Source organism: Hemibagrus wyckioides, linkage group LG04 (assembly GCF_019097595.1).
Source record: "Hemibagrus wyckioides isolate EC202008001 linkage group LG04, SWU_Hwy_1.0, whole genome shotgun sequence".
In the NCBI taxonomy this organism is placed as follows: Eukaryota; Metazoa; Chordata; class Actinopteri; order Siluriformes; family Bagridae; genus Hemibagrus; species Hemibagrus wyckioides.
In genome coordinates this window covers 11,838,699-11,853,698 of record NC_080713.1, presented here as the reverse complement: position 1 = coordinate 11,853,698, position 15,000 = coordinate 11,838,699, and the positions used below count along the sequence as shown (strand labels likewise).

The following is a 15,000-nucleotide window of genomic DNA, read 5'->3' as shown; positions in this document are numbered from 1 at the left end:
GTGTGTGTGTGTGTGTGTATATGCGTATGTATGTGTGTGTGTGTATATGCGTATGTAGGTGTGTGTGTGTATATGCGTATGTAGGTGTGTGTGTGTATATGCGTATGTAGGTGTGTGTGTGTATATGCGTATGTAGGTGTGTGTGTGTGTGTATATGCGTATGTATGTGTGTGTGTTTGTGTATATGCGTATGTAGGTGTGTGTGTGTATATGCGTATGTATGTGTGTGTGTGTATATGCGTATGTATGTGTGTGTGTGTATATGCGTATGTAGGTGTGTGTGTGTGTGTGTATATGCGTATGTATGTGTGTGTGTGTTTGTGTATATGCGTATGTATGTGTGTGTGTTTGTGTATATGCGTATGTATGTGTGTGTGTGTGTTTGTGTATATGCGTATGTATGTGTGTGTGTGTGTTTGTGTATATGCGTATGTATGTGTGTGTGTGTTTGTGTATATGCGTATGTATGTGTGTGTGTGTATATGCGTATGTAGGTGTGTGTGTGTGTGTATATGCGTATGTAGGTGTGTGTGTGTGTGTATATGCGTATGTATGTGTGTGTGTGTTTGTGTATATGCGTATGTATGTGTGTGTGTGTGTTTGTGTATATGCGTATGTATGTGTGTGTGTGTGTGTTTGTGTATATGCGTATGTATGTATGTGTGTGTGTGTTTGTGTATATGCGTATGTATGTGTGTGTGTGTGTTTGTGTATATGCGTATGTATGTGTGTGTGTGTTTGTGTATATGCGTATGTATGTATGTGTGTGTGTGTTTGTGTATATGCGTATGTATGTGTGTGTGTGTGTTTGTGTATATGCGTATGTATGTGTGTGTGTTTGTGTATATGCGTGTGTATGTATGTGTGTGTGTGTTTGTGTATATGCGTATGTATGTGTGTGTGTGTGTTTGTGTATATGCGTATGTATGTGTGTGTGTGTGTTTGTGTATATGCGTATGTATGTGTGTGTGTGTGTGTTTGTGTATATGCGTATGTATGTGTGTGTGTGTTTGTGTATATGCGTATGTGTGTGTGTGTGTGTGTTTGTGTATATGCGTATGTATGTATGTGTGTGTGTGTTTGTGTATATGCGTATGTATGTATGTGTGTGTGTGTTTGTGTATATGCGTATGTATGTGTGTGTGTGTATATGCGTATGTAGGTGTGTGTGTGTGTGTGTATATGCGTATGTATGTGTGTGTGTGTTTGTGTATATGCGTATGTATGTGTGTGTGTTTGTGTATATGCGTATGTATGTGTGTGTGTGTGTTTGTGTATATGCGTATGTATGTATGTGTGTGTGTGTTTGTGTATATGCGTATGTATGTATGTGTGTGTGTGTTTGTGTATATGCGTATGTATGTGTGTGTGTGTATATGCGTATGTAGGTGTGTGTGTGTGTGTGTATATGCGTATGTATGTGTGTGTGTGTTTGTGTATATGCGTATGTATGTGTGTGTGTTTGTGTATATGCGTATGTATGTGTGTGTGTGTGTTTGTGTATATGCGTATGTATGTGTGTGTGTGTGTTTGTGTATATGCGTATGTATGTGTGTGTGTGTTTGTGTATATGCGTATGTATGTGTGTGTGTGTATATGCGTATGTAGGTGTGTGTGTGTGTGTATATGCGTATGTAGGTGTGTGTGTGTGTGTATATGCGTATGTATGTGTGTGTGTGTTTGTGTATATGCGTATGTATGTGTGTGTGTGTTTGTGTATATGCGTATGTATGTGTGTGTGTGTGTGTTTGTGTATATGCGTATGTATGTGTGTGTGTGTGTATATGCGTATGTAGGTGTGTGTGTGTGTATATGCGTATGTATGTGTGTGTGTGTTTGTGTATATGCGTATGTATGTGTGTGTGTGTGTGTGTGTGTTTGTGTATATGCGTATGTATGTGTGTGTGTGTGTGTGTTTGTGTATATGCGTATGTATGTATGTGTGTGTGTGTTTGTGTATATGCGTATGTATGTGTGTGTGTGTGTTTGTGTATATGCGTATGTATGTGTGTGTTTGTGTATATGCGTATGTATGTATGTGTGTGTGTGTTTGTGTATATGCGTATGTATGTGTGTGTGTGTGTTTGTGTATATGCGTATGTATGTGTGTGTGTGTGTTTGTGTATATGCGTATGTATGTGTGTGTGTGTGTGTGTTTGTGTATATGCGTATGTATGTATGTGTGTGTGTGTTTGTGTATATGCGTATGTATGTGTGTGTGTGTTTGTGTATATGCGTATGTATGTGTGTGTGTGTTTGTGTATATGCGTATGTATGTATGTGTGTGTGTGTTTGTGTATATGCGTATGTATGTATGTGTGTGTGTGTTTGTGTATATGCGTATGTATGTGTGTGTGTGTGTTTGTGTATATGCGTATGTATGTGTGTGTGTTTGTGTATATGCGTATGTATGTGTGTGTGTGTATATGCGTATGTATGTGTGTGTGTGTGTTTGTGTATATGCGTATGTATGTGTGTGTGTGTGTGTGTATATGCGTATGTATGTGTGTGTGTGTTTGTGTATATGCGTATGTATGTATGTGTGTGTGTGTTTGTGTATATGCGTATGTATGTGTGTGTGTGTGTTTGTGTATATGCGTATGTATGTGTGTGTGTTTGTGTATATGCGTATTTATGTATGTGTGTGTGTGTTTGTGTATATGCGTATGTATGTGTGTGTGTGTTTGTGTATATGCGTATGTATGTGTGTGTGTGTGTTTGTGTATATGCGTATGTATGTGTGTGTGTGTTTGTGTATATGCGTATGTATGTGTGTGTGTGTTTGTGTATATGCGTATGTATGTATGTGTGTGTGTGTTTGTGTATATGCGTATGTATGTGTGTGTGTGTTTGTGTATATGCGTATGTATGTATGTGTGTGTGTGTTTGTGTATATGCGTATGTGTGTGTGTTTGTGTATATGCGTATGTATGTGTGTGTGTGTTTGTGTATATGCGTATGTATGTATGTGTGTGTGTTTGTGTATATGCGTATGTATGTGTGTGTGTGTGTGTTTGTGTATATGCGTATGTATGTGTGTGTGTGTGTTTGTGTATATGCGTATGTATGTGTGTGTGTGTGTGTGTGTGTGTGTATATGCATCTGTGACTCACTGGGAAAACGGTCAGAGGCCAGCTGTCGTAGGGATCGGAATATGTCACACATCAGGGGTGGACAACTTGCACTCGACTCCGTAATGGACGAGACTACTTTCTGAACATAAATCTGCAGGTTCTCCTACACACACACACACACACACACACACACACACACACAGGTGTAACGAACCCGAAAATTACAGGGTAAGGTAAAAAAGTGTGTATGTGACAGTGTGAGGATGTGCTAACCTTGTTGACCTCTACGTTATCTCCTTCCTTCAGTTTGATCGGATCGATTTCACACGTTTTATTGGACTCACAAATCTGAAAAGAAAAGAAAAGAAAAGCGAGGATTAAAGGTAAAGTGTGTTCGAATTAGTCTGATGCAAAGGCAGCACCCTCCAATGGCCATTACCTCATCCAACACAGGCTTCAGTGTGATGTTCAGATAATTTCTTCCCACCATCTTCATCGTATCATCGATACAGCGCGTGGCCAGACAATTCCCACGGAAGATGGTGTTCGCCTCCCTGCAAGAGGAATGAGACAGGGAGAGAATGTGAGTATGAGATGCATCACTTCATACTATAGCAGCTTTAAGTCTCTTTTCACTCTTACCCTGCATATACAATATATTTCTGTCTCACATCTAAAAGTATCTCTAGCGCAGGCCGAGTCTCACTGAGAATGAAGCTCTTGATCTGGCTAGAGTTTGTGCTGTCTTCCACAACACAGAGTTTGTTTACATGAGTAATATTAATGGCTTGTGCATTTAGTTTTTTTTAAACACCGGTCATTTTCAGCATCAAAAATACCATTTTTAACTAAAAAAAGCATTTCTTCACCATAGAGTCCCAATATAACAGTAGTAATCCCAGTGACTCGAATCTTTTGATTCCTTTCACCAAAAAGATTCATTCATGACCCTTTCTGTAAGTTACATCATTACCCCAGTAGGTGGCCACAGTGAGTGTCTATAGATATTATGAGTAAGTCATTGTTTCATTCACTCAAAAACAAAGTTTTCAAGAAACCAGTTCTAGTATTGTGATTTATTAAACCCGGCAATATCCAGTCCAAAAATTTGTTCAGTACAGCACTGCCTTAACCACTCAGAACCACCACACAACTTCAGTGCAATCTTTTAGTGTGTGTTTTGTCAGGGAAAAAGTGTTTCAATCAAATCAAGCTAGTTGGCTCAGTGGCTAAAGCACTGGGTCACAGAGCAGAGGGATGGGTTCAAATCCCAGCACTGCCATACTGCTATGACTGGGTCATTGAGCAAGATCTTTAACTTTCAGCTCCAGTGTGTCCATGTGAGTAAACGCACTGGATTCTCTATTATTTTATAACGCTACATATTTTGCCGGGAACCCTTTGCAACTGTAAAATGTACATTTTTCACAGTGTTATCGTAATTATAGAATCCCTAACAAATGTGTGTGTGTGTGTGTGTCTCACTGTGTGTTCTCCAGCTCCAAGGCAGCAATAGCCATGAGAAAAGGCAGCAGTCTGTTGTCATGCATTAAAAGTCGCACTAAAGGCAGTGAGGCTTCGGATCGATCTCTACACACGTCCCCCAGAATATGAGCAGCTGATGCTGAGATCGGCTACATGTGGGAGAGGGAGAGAGAGAGAGAGAGAGAGAGAGAAAGTGTGTGTGTGTGAGAGAGAGAGAGAGAGAGAGAGAGCATATATCAGTACTATCCAATAGACATGGAACAAAATAATTCTTACAGAACAGATAGTTTGTGCTGTGAAATAAATTAACCAGGTCTTAAAGACAGCCTTGTTTTAATATATTCTATCTGTCAGTATATCTACTTGTGTGTAGGTGAGTTGTGTGTGTCGGTGTGTTGAGTGTGTCGGTGTGTTGAGTGTGTAGGTGTGTTGTGTGTATAGGTGTGTGGTGTGTGTAGGTGTGTGGTGTGTGCAGGTGTGTTACCTGTACTTCAGGTGATTTGAGAAGTAGGTTTCTCAGTTTAATGTAGCTGTTTGACACCAGCACGTTGTCCTCAATGTAACACACGTTCAGACGCAAAGAGCCGAGATCATCAGGCTTACACTTCACACCATTACCCCTTGGCTGGAGCAGATACCTGCATGCACATGCACACACACACACACTCATTATTGAGAATAATAAAAACATCATCATCAGAAAACATCATTGGTCTCATTATAAGATCAGGGCTCTTATACTCTTTAAAAGATAGATAGATAGACTGTTCATTTGCTCTGAGCCAACAGGAACTCTCTGTCTTTAACCATGTCCTGTCTGACCTCTATAACATCCCCTTATCACCCATCACTACCAGCAAAATCAAAGAGCCTTCACATGCAGAGAGCCATATGTTTGTTCACCTGCAGTTCAATGACTTCTTATTATAACTCCAGCCAGCGCTGGGAAGTCTCAGTGTGGCACTGTAGGTTGCGGTTGATTTGGGTTTCACTCTGTGTGATTTTTAAAGACACGGAGCAGCAGCATCTAACAGAGCTTCAGAGTACGAACAGAGTACGAACGTACCCGGTTCATTCCTCGGATCTTGGATAACTGTAGCTTACTCAATGCTTTCCTTTTGTTCACTCGCTATCACAACACACCTGTAGAAACTAGAGTGACTTTCATGTAAATGAGATGTATATGAGGAGGAGGAGGAGGAGGAGGAGTGGGGTGTGGAAAATGCCTGGAACGTGTAAATAAAGGAGTGCTGGGAGGAATCTTGTCCCTGACAATGAAAATGCCTCGTCATTTGAGCTGCAGTGAAATCTTGATGCTGGTTTTGTTGTAGCACAGTTACACAAATCAGATACAGATTTGTTTATGTGCTATTCAGTGCACTAAAACTTCTATTCTAAATTTCTACACAACTTTGATGGATATAGGCAATTATCTTTCAAAACACACACACACACACACACACGGCTCACTTGTACACGCAATCAGACCGGAGGTGCAACTTTTATATTCTGAACCAGCAGCAGAAAGGAAACAGTTTGTGCTGGAAATTGTGTGTGTGTGTGTGTGTGTGTGTTCTCTGCTGACGCCCTACAGAAGCTTAACCATGCACCAGACTCAATGGCCTCATTCAAAACATGCAGATCAGTATCAACAAGTTCTCTTATCTCTCTCTTGCTCTCTTAAACACACACACACACACACACACACATACACACATACACACATACACACACACACACACACACAAACCATGTTTACAAAACACTACCAGCAGGACTCTATGTTTAAAGTGGCTTGAGGACACAGAGGACACAAGCCGGAAGAGTCTGCCCCAAAACACACACACACACACACAAATACAAATATTATGTCCATTCACAAAGAGTGTAGTGCTGAATCCGGGAGATTGGGCAGATAAGCTGAGAGCTGACTGGTTGGGCAGATAAGAGCAGCTGTGAGCTGATTGGGTTTTATCATGCACCTTCATCTCACTCATTACCGCTCTGTACTGCCAACGCATATTCCACAGTGGGACTGTTGTGTGTGTGTGTGTGTGTGTGTTCTTACCAAGCTTTATGCACTAGGTCATTTCTCAGGATCTTCACTGACACTCTTGTTTCACCCAGAAACACATCCTGAGCCAGATTCCCATTATTCCATAACTCCACCCTGTGAGACAGAGAGAGAGAGAGAGAGAGAGAGAGAGAGTGAGAGTGAGAGTGAGAGAGAGAGAGAGAGAGAGAGAGAGAAAGAAAGAAAACACTGAGCACAAGTTATCTCTGCAAAACACACACACACACACACGTTACTATTCTTGTCTTATCACTATTCCACTGATATGTTATGCCTACACCTAAATATTAGCCCTAATCTTAACCTCAGTAAGCCTTTAGCCCTAAATACCGCTTCCCTCACCCTTGTGCATGGGGACAACACACTAAAACATTGTAGCACAAACAACACAACAACACAGAGGAAGAAACAGACAAATAGCGAGAGAGAGAGAGAGAGAGAGAGAGACACACACACACACACACAGAGAGAGAGAGAGAAAGAGAGACAGACAGACAGACGGAGAGAGACTAATCTGTCTTCTTCCCCCTCAGTCTAACATTAATTGGTTATTGGATATAGCTGCTGAATGGTCTTTAGCTCCTCCACAGCCACAGCAGTAACAGTGTTAATGTTATTGCCCTCTTGTGGACAACTGTCTAAACCTGAGCAAGCACAGAAAGGAAATACGGTTAGCAGGAAAGTTAGGAAATGTGACTAACGGGCAATTCTTTCCAGACAAAACAGGGGCGCTTATGTCATTACACATACATGCGTTCTCTATGCATGTGACCCTCTTACCCAGAAGGAATCAATTGATTTCAGTTGGCTTGGAAGTGTCTAGACATCTCCAGCTTATTAGTGAGAAATGGCCCACAGCGTCAACGGGGATGTCCTGCGCTTCCAACACATCTAATATTTCCTTTGACTCATGTATATGCCTGGAATACTCTTTACAACACACTTACACAAAGAAGGAAGAAAATCAAACTATTTCAGACAAATGACCCTGCTGTGACCTTCGTCTGGATCAATAGTTCATCTGCGGTGTACAGCGATAACTCCATATAAATCCTGCAAACATTTAACTAGTGCCTCGTAATAAACAGTAAACAAACCCTTCTGCTTTCTCTTTCCCTGTTGGTGTTTAATTGCTCGTCATCATTACGGCACTAATTGGCTTAACTGACGGTCTCTCTAATCCATTAAGTCACTGTTCTAATAACAGCACCATCAATTTGAGCAGGATTTCTGATGGCTTAATTGATTTGTGTAACAGGACACACTAGCTATTTACCAAATGACCAGTACGAATATTAGTATTATAAGTGTGTGAGTGTTTATGGCTTTAGGAAAAGTGTTTAATTAGTCAGAGAAAAGAGAAAAGCTCACTTGATCTCCAGTTTCTCAATGTCCTCATCCTCTACCTGGAAATTCTTCCTGTTGTAGTTACTTGGCCTGGAAACCTACACACACACACACACACAGATATAATGATAATGAGTGTGTACGTCCACTGAGTGTGTGTTCAGCACACAAACTGCTGTTACACTCAGCATGAGCTGGAATTCACTCTTACTAACATTCTAACAGTCTCTCCAGGATTTCACGATTTTGGGATTGCAGAACCCAACGCAAAATCAAGCAAGCTCAGTGACGCAAAAGTTTTTCAAGATTATTAACTGCAAATTTTGGCCAAGAAGAGTCGTATGATGTCACAACACTCACTCAGCCAAAAACCTTTTTCTATTCATGTGAGTACAGCTATCATAACTTAGAAATAATTACACACAGGTCTTTAATGGTAGGAGTTTAAAAGAAGATTTCTGGGCTTGCAATTCTAGCAATTCAAGTAGTTTTTCCACAAGTTGCATTATAAAATTTTGGGTGGGGAAAAAAATACTGAAGCAAAATCAAGCATTTTGGCCACAAAGAAAAAGTCCCTGAAATCCTGGTAGGATTATTCCTCTAAAATTTTAAACATTACTCTGTAATAGTTTAATCTGCACAATTCAACAAAGTCATCACAAAAACAGAGGGAAGAGGAAAAAGGAAAAAGATGTAGAGGGAGGGAGTGGGGGAGAGAATACTGTATCAGTCTACACTGATTATTACACCACATGGAGACACTGTGTATGTCTGTGTACCTCAAAGTAAACTGTCTCATCAAAGTGAGGGTCGCTGGTTTTCTTCTTCACCTTTGTCTTCCTCTGATCTGACCTGCATAGACAATTACAGACACAGAGATAGAGAGAGAGAGAGAGAGAAAGGGAGAAAGAGAGAGAGAGAGAGAGAGAGAAGTGAGACTGTAATGTAGGCTATGCCATGTATTTAGAATTTATTTATGACACGTCTGTTACACAGCTTTCCACAAGCTTTACATAAAAACTTCCTGCACAGTTTCCATAAACACACACACACACACCTGCGTAACTGGCACTAACTGTGTGTGTTATGGAAAGTCTCATCTCTGTCTGTAACGAGTGTAAACAGGGCAGCAAGTGGGACACATGATCGGTCACCTTCTACTCGTGTGTGTGTGTGTGTTTTAGGGTGTAGCAATATAACAATATAAAAGATGCACAGACATACTATCTAGTCCTGTAGTATTCCTTTTGAGACACAACCTTCGTCTTCATAATTGCTCACTATTACACATGTCATAACAATATAATAACTTTAATAACACAAGCTAACTAGGTAAAAAACAAGTTCTGCTTCAAGGAAAAAAAAAACTGTCACTCTGCTGTAGTCTCTCTCTCTCTCTGTGTGTAAACATCAGACACATCCTCAAGGGTGTTCAAAGCAGTCTAACTCCAGCTCACTAGCCAAGCCAAAAATATAGTGTAGCGTTATATACTAAATTAAAAATGTTCAGCATGGACAAACTTTTATAGGAGTCCAGGCAAGCAAATCCATCACTCATTAGCAACTCATTTTAGTTATTAGAATCCTCAAACTCAACAACCTCTAAACTTGGCTTTGCTACAAACTCCACACCGAAGCTAAATCTGCCTATCAGCTGTAAAAGCTTTCCAAACCAATGTGAGGACCGATAAATACCTCAGGTGGTCAATAATGCTACATTCACACATTCAGAGATTTTAGCGCTGGATTTTATGTACCTAAGTAGTTGTTTCTACTACTGGTTGCCATAGTAATAACGTTTCTCTGCATCAGATTGTGATGGCTAGACGACTGGATCAGAGCATCTCCAAAACTGCAGCTCTTGTGGGGTGTTCCCGGTCTGCAGTGGTCAGTATCTATCAAAAGTGGTCCAAGGAAGGAACAGTGGTGAACCGACGACAGGATCATGGGCGGCCATGGGCAGCTACTGTTCAAATTACTGAAGAAGTTAATACTGGTTCTGATAGAAAGCTGTCAGCCATAAGGGCATAACAAAAGCGGGACCAACACAATATTAGGCAGGTGGTCATAATGTTATGCCCGATCAGTGTATTTGTATTGTATCATACGTGATGAAGAAGCAGCACGAGCTCTACTACCTTTACTTCCTTTAGTATTTACAGGATCAAGTCACTTTGTATTTGCGTACAGTTGCTTTGTTGCATCGCTGGACACACCCACATCAACTCACCAACGGTTGCTGCTGCTCATTTTGGTGGAATTCGTCAGCTCTCAATGATCTCTGCTCGCTTTGACGCTGTATTTGTGACCGGAAAAAAAGCAAACACTACAACTATTCTGAATACTTATGTATAATATCTGCACACTTTCACTCTCTCACTGCTATTTGTCTCACTCTCGCTTCAGTGTGACTGGCTTTCTCCTGTTCCCAGTTACTCAGACTCCTTTCGTTAGGGGGTCATAACTTTTGATGTACAATTTCCTGCCAATTCCAACCAGACTCTTAGCGCTGACTGTGATATATTGTTACGGAGGCTATATCCAGCAACTCGAAAACATCATGTTAAATAGCCATAAACATATACAGTGCTAGCACTTGTGCTAACAATACTATGCAATGACCTGGGGTTTCGTGCTAAGACACATGAGATATTTTAATCTTCCTTGATCTCAGCATGGGGGCATGGTGGCTTAGTGGTTAGCATGTTTACCTTTGTGTTACCATCAGGAAACTTGGAAACGCAACTATGTATCTCTAGTCCATTGTCTATATGGATATCTCAAAACCTTTGCAGCTCAATCAGGACACGACGAAACGTCAATCCTTACGAACATCCAAACATTTAGTGGACTAACAATTCCTTCTACCATATTTTCTTTTATTTAATATTTATATGTGTCTTCTTTGCTTATTCTTTAAAGCCTGACTTATTTTTCAAGTGACATATCACTGGAGGACAACCAGGGTTTGTGGAACGTACTGTTCTGCATCTAATGTTCTGGCTGAAACCCAGGATAAAGGGGAATAAAATGTCTATATAGTTTGCAAAATATTTAGAAATAAATAAGGAAAAGTGGTAAGAAGAACACTATTACTGGCACCATATGAAAGAATATAGTATGGAAAACGGTTCCATAGTCTAGTGAGACCAAAGTGTAATTTTTTTGGCCTTGGAATAAAGTTCTTTGGTTGAAATCCTCGCAGTAAAGCATGGTGCTGGTAGCGCTGCGTTTTCATTAATAACAGACTGGGAAAGAGGTCAGGACTGAGCACAAAGAGGGTTACAACAAATACAGTGGTGGCTCAGGTGGTTAAGCGTCTGGGTTAGTGATCAGAAGGTCACGGTTCAAGCCCCAGCACTGCCAAAGTGCCACTGTTGGGTAACTGAGCCGGGCCCTTAGCCCTTCCTGCTCCAGGGGTGCTGTTTTATAGCTGCCCCTGCGCTCTGACCCCCACACTTCCTCAGCTGGGATATGCAAAGAAAAGAATTCCACTGTTTTCTAACAATCTGAAAGGTGCAAAAAGTACTACACTTTCACCATGAGTACGTGTGCACACAGGAGCTACACGAGCTGCTTCGTTCATATACTCGCTTGCATATCTTATGCACATCTGGAGGAGTAAAAGAGGCGTCCACTAGATGGCACATCAGAACTGAAACCTCCGCATCCATCCTGTTTCGAGGCAAACTGTAGTATTTAGCGATTTTGTGCCCAGATGTGTTAAACAGACTGACAAATTCAGTTTGCCTTTAAAACGTACAGCGTGACTGTTCTCACGATCTGCCACTCAAACTGAAAACCCTCAATGTACATTCAAAAATATTTGCTAATCCAGAAACCAGAAGTGTGGCATTCAAATAGACCTTTCCCGAGGTTTAAAGAGGTGTGAAAATTCACACACTGTAATAGGAAACCCGCTACTGCTAGTGCTCAATAATGGTCTAGTGTAGTACATAAGCATGCAGTTTGAGACTTGGGGAGAAATTGTCACATGGTACTATAATGCCTTCACTATTTACATTACTATTGCACCAGGCAGATGTGCCATGTTGATTTTCAAAAGATACTGCACTATTACTGCAGCAAGTGTAAATCAGCCTTAAGTACACTAGAGGGGTTCAAAACCAAATAAAAACCAAGAAAATGAATGGCAGAGTCAAAGCCTGGACCTCAACCTGATTGAAAATCTGTGACGAGACTTGAAGAATTCTGTTCACTAATGATATCCATACCGTCAGAAAGAGCCTGAGGAATTTTGCCAAGAAGAATGGGTAAAAATATCAGGATCTGCATGTCTGAGACATATCCCAGAACACCTGCAGCTCTGAGTACCAACAATCTGCTGTGTTTGTTTCTTGCCTTGTGTCCCAGTGAAATATATTCTGCACCTTCAAATGTTACACAAATGATCTATCCTGTGCTAATGGTTATGTTAACTGTTTTGAAGCAAAAAAAAAATATTTGTGTGTGTGTGTATTACCTTGCAGGGCCAAGGAGTGTTACAGAAGCGTAAGAGTCACAGGCCTGCCCACTGATTAACGGTAAACCCTGGCACTCGATTATCCTACACAGACAGACATCACACAAACACACACACACAGTAAGTGTTATTACACAATCATTATCTAAGCCTGGCAAACTGCACTATTTTATAATCTGTGATAACGAGGTGTGAAAAATATATATCACTTCCTGTAAGCTGTGTGTGTTTTTATATGAGAAGAAAGGAAAGAGAAACAGACCGAGTGATGGACAAAGTGACACAGAAAGAGACGGAAAGAGAAAGATACTGAGAGTGAAAATAAAAGACGGTGAGTTTGTGTGTTTGTGTGTGGGTTACACACACACTAAGAGTGAAGCTAAAACAGAAGCACAATTGCAGCAGGAGGAGGAGGAGAGCGAGTCAAACTTCCTGTTTTGGTGGCATCACTTCCTCTTTCATAACACCATCTCTCACACATACATGCTGACTCACCTGACCTGCAGGCTCAAAGAGACAGGCCTGTTATCTGTGATCACTTCATTAAGCTTCATCTCTAGATGCACCTTCCCCTTTAAAATGAAAACACACACCCACACACACACAGAAAAACACACACACACACAGAAAAACACACACTTTTAATTAGATCTTTGTGAGGTATTTCCACTGACTCTACATTAGTGTATTATAGCTGTGTTACTGTGTTAATCTCACTAATCCTTGACCTCAGTTAAGGAAATCCTTTGTCACTGTATTTTTACAAGTACATGTGTTACTTGTGTGTCTTGGCTATTCTGTGGTTTTCTACTGCTACCTGAGTTTCACTAAACTAACTAAAGGATAAGTCAGTATACGATCATACCCACTGCTTTTCCTTTATTCTCCTCGATACACCATTTACATTGTAGTACTAAAGTACAAAACTCTAAAATAAACACGAGCCAGGATTTACATATGTCTTGTTTATCAGTCTATACACTTCACCGTGTGTACATGTGCACATGAATGCACGTCCTTTCACACCCGCTCTTTATGACTAGGAGCTTTTTCCGTCCTTGTTGCTGCTGAAGGGTGAAGTGTGTGTACTAAACAGAGAATACACTTTACACACACAAAGGAAATGGAGCAGAACAGCACTCTCCCAGTTCATCACAAACACACACACACACACATGCATCTGATTGGCTTACAGCATGATGATGAACAGTCAGGATGTGAGCTGATGGTCTAAAAACCTACAATGAGTACCAATGACTAACCGCACGCAAATAAACGAGACCCATATGTGACAGTTTAGGCCAGGGGTGTCCAATCTTATCCAGAAAGGGCTGGTGTGGGTGCAGGTTTCCATTCCAACCAAGCAGAAGCTACACCTGATTCCAACTGGCTAATCAACTGATCTTAGCTTTCAGTAGCCTCAGGTGTGGCTTCTGCTCAGTTGGAATGAAAACCTGCACCCACACCGGCCCTTTTCGATAAGACTGGACACCCCTGGTTTAGACAGATAATTTGGTTTTTAATCTGTATTTTAATTTCTAGTTTGTCGTGTCAAGCTACTTAGCTCAGGAATAAAAAGAAAAAAATTCCTCATTAAAGTGTCTCAGATATCTGATGAGTTAATACCAGCTGCTTAATGCACATCATCTGTTCAAACTTTATACTTTAATAAAAAAAATCTGATTCAAGTGTGAAAGCCTTACTTTAGCTGATCCTCAGTGGAACTACATACTCATTCGAACCCTAAAAAGCTTTTCACACAGCCTGTGATAATCAGGATCTATCGCCCAAACTCTTCAGCTCTGGCCTCGGAACAAACTTTTTCCAAGTCTCCACTTCACCTTTTTGTAAACTCATATGGTTTTCATTTCATCGCTATTCCACGGAGCCCAGCTTTTTGGAGTGTCTGGGCTTCGATTGTCCTGTGAACAGATCCTCCTATCTGTGCTGTGGATCTCCGTAGGACCTTCAGAGACATGCTTGGCCTTCGGTTGCATCTCTGACTAATGCTCTCCTTACCCCGGTCACTGACTTTTCCTGGACAGCGTCCTCTAGGCAGAATCAAGGTTATCCTTCCATTTTAAATCACATCTTTAATATTGCTCACTGGAATGGGTTTTATAACCAAACTCTGATTGCTGCTTTTCCATAATTTGGTTTTCGGGACTTCCTGGATCTCCGTGATGCTGCTTGTTTAGCCAAGGTCTATAACTTTTTTGTTTCACAAACTAAACTCACTCTGACCTCTGATCATATCACCAGCACTAATTTCGAGCTTTCACACAAATGAGGGGGAATACTTACGCAATCACTTTTTTTAAAATTTATAAATTATTATGCAAACTGCACTGTTTCCTACCACTTTAATATTTTATGTAGTGTCATGACATATTCTCAGTGAAGTTCAATTAAGCTCTAGGTTTTAACACTACAAAATGGAGAAATGTTCCAGAGAGTGAATGCTTATGTGAGGCCCTGCGTCTATTGATCTATTAATAAATCTTAATAAATCATTATGTTTACTAATGTTTATGTTT

General features: G+C 40.7%; 1 protein-coding gene across 3 annotated transcripts in view; it reads right to left on the bottom strand.

The window, feature by feature from the left end:
- The window catches only part of rasa2 (RAS p21 protein activator 2), a 46,961-nt gene that overhangs the window by 9,632 nt on the left and 22,329 nt on the right, over positions 1 to 15,000 (bottom strand). For all 3 annotated transcript variants that reach the window (XM_058388390.1, XM_058388391.1, XM_058388389.1), the window contains exons 5-14: positions 12,959 to 13,035; positions 12,464 to 12,547; positions 8,760 to 8,832; positions 8,005 to 8,078; positions 6,628 to 6,729; positions 5,044 to 5,197; positions 4,560 to 4,708; positions 3,514 to 3,628; positions 3,348 to 3,422; positions 3,114 to 3,237 (exon numbers count right to left, since the gene is read on the bottom strand). In XM_058388390.1, coding sequence (XP_058244373.1) covers positions 3,114 to 3,237; positions 3,348 to 3,422; positions 3,514 to 3,628; positions 4,560 to 4,708; positions 5,044 to 5,197; positions 6,628 to 6,729; positions 8,005 to 8,078; positions 8,760 to 8,832; positions 12,464 to 12,547; positions 12,959 to 13,035 — 1,027 coding nt within the window. The remainder of the gene's footprint in view (positions 1 to 3,113; positions 3,238 to 3,347; positions 3,423 to 3,513; positions 3,629 to 4,559; positions 4,709 to 5,043; positions 5,198 to 6,627; positions 6,730 to 8,004; positions 8,079 to 8,759; positions 8,833 to 12,463; positions 12,548 to 12,958; positions 13,036 to 15,000) is intronic.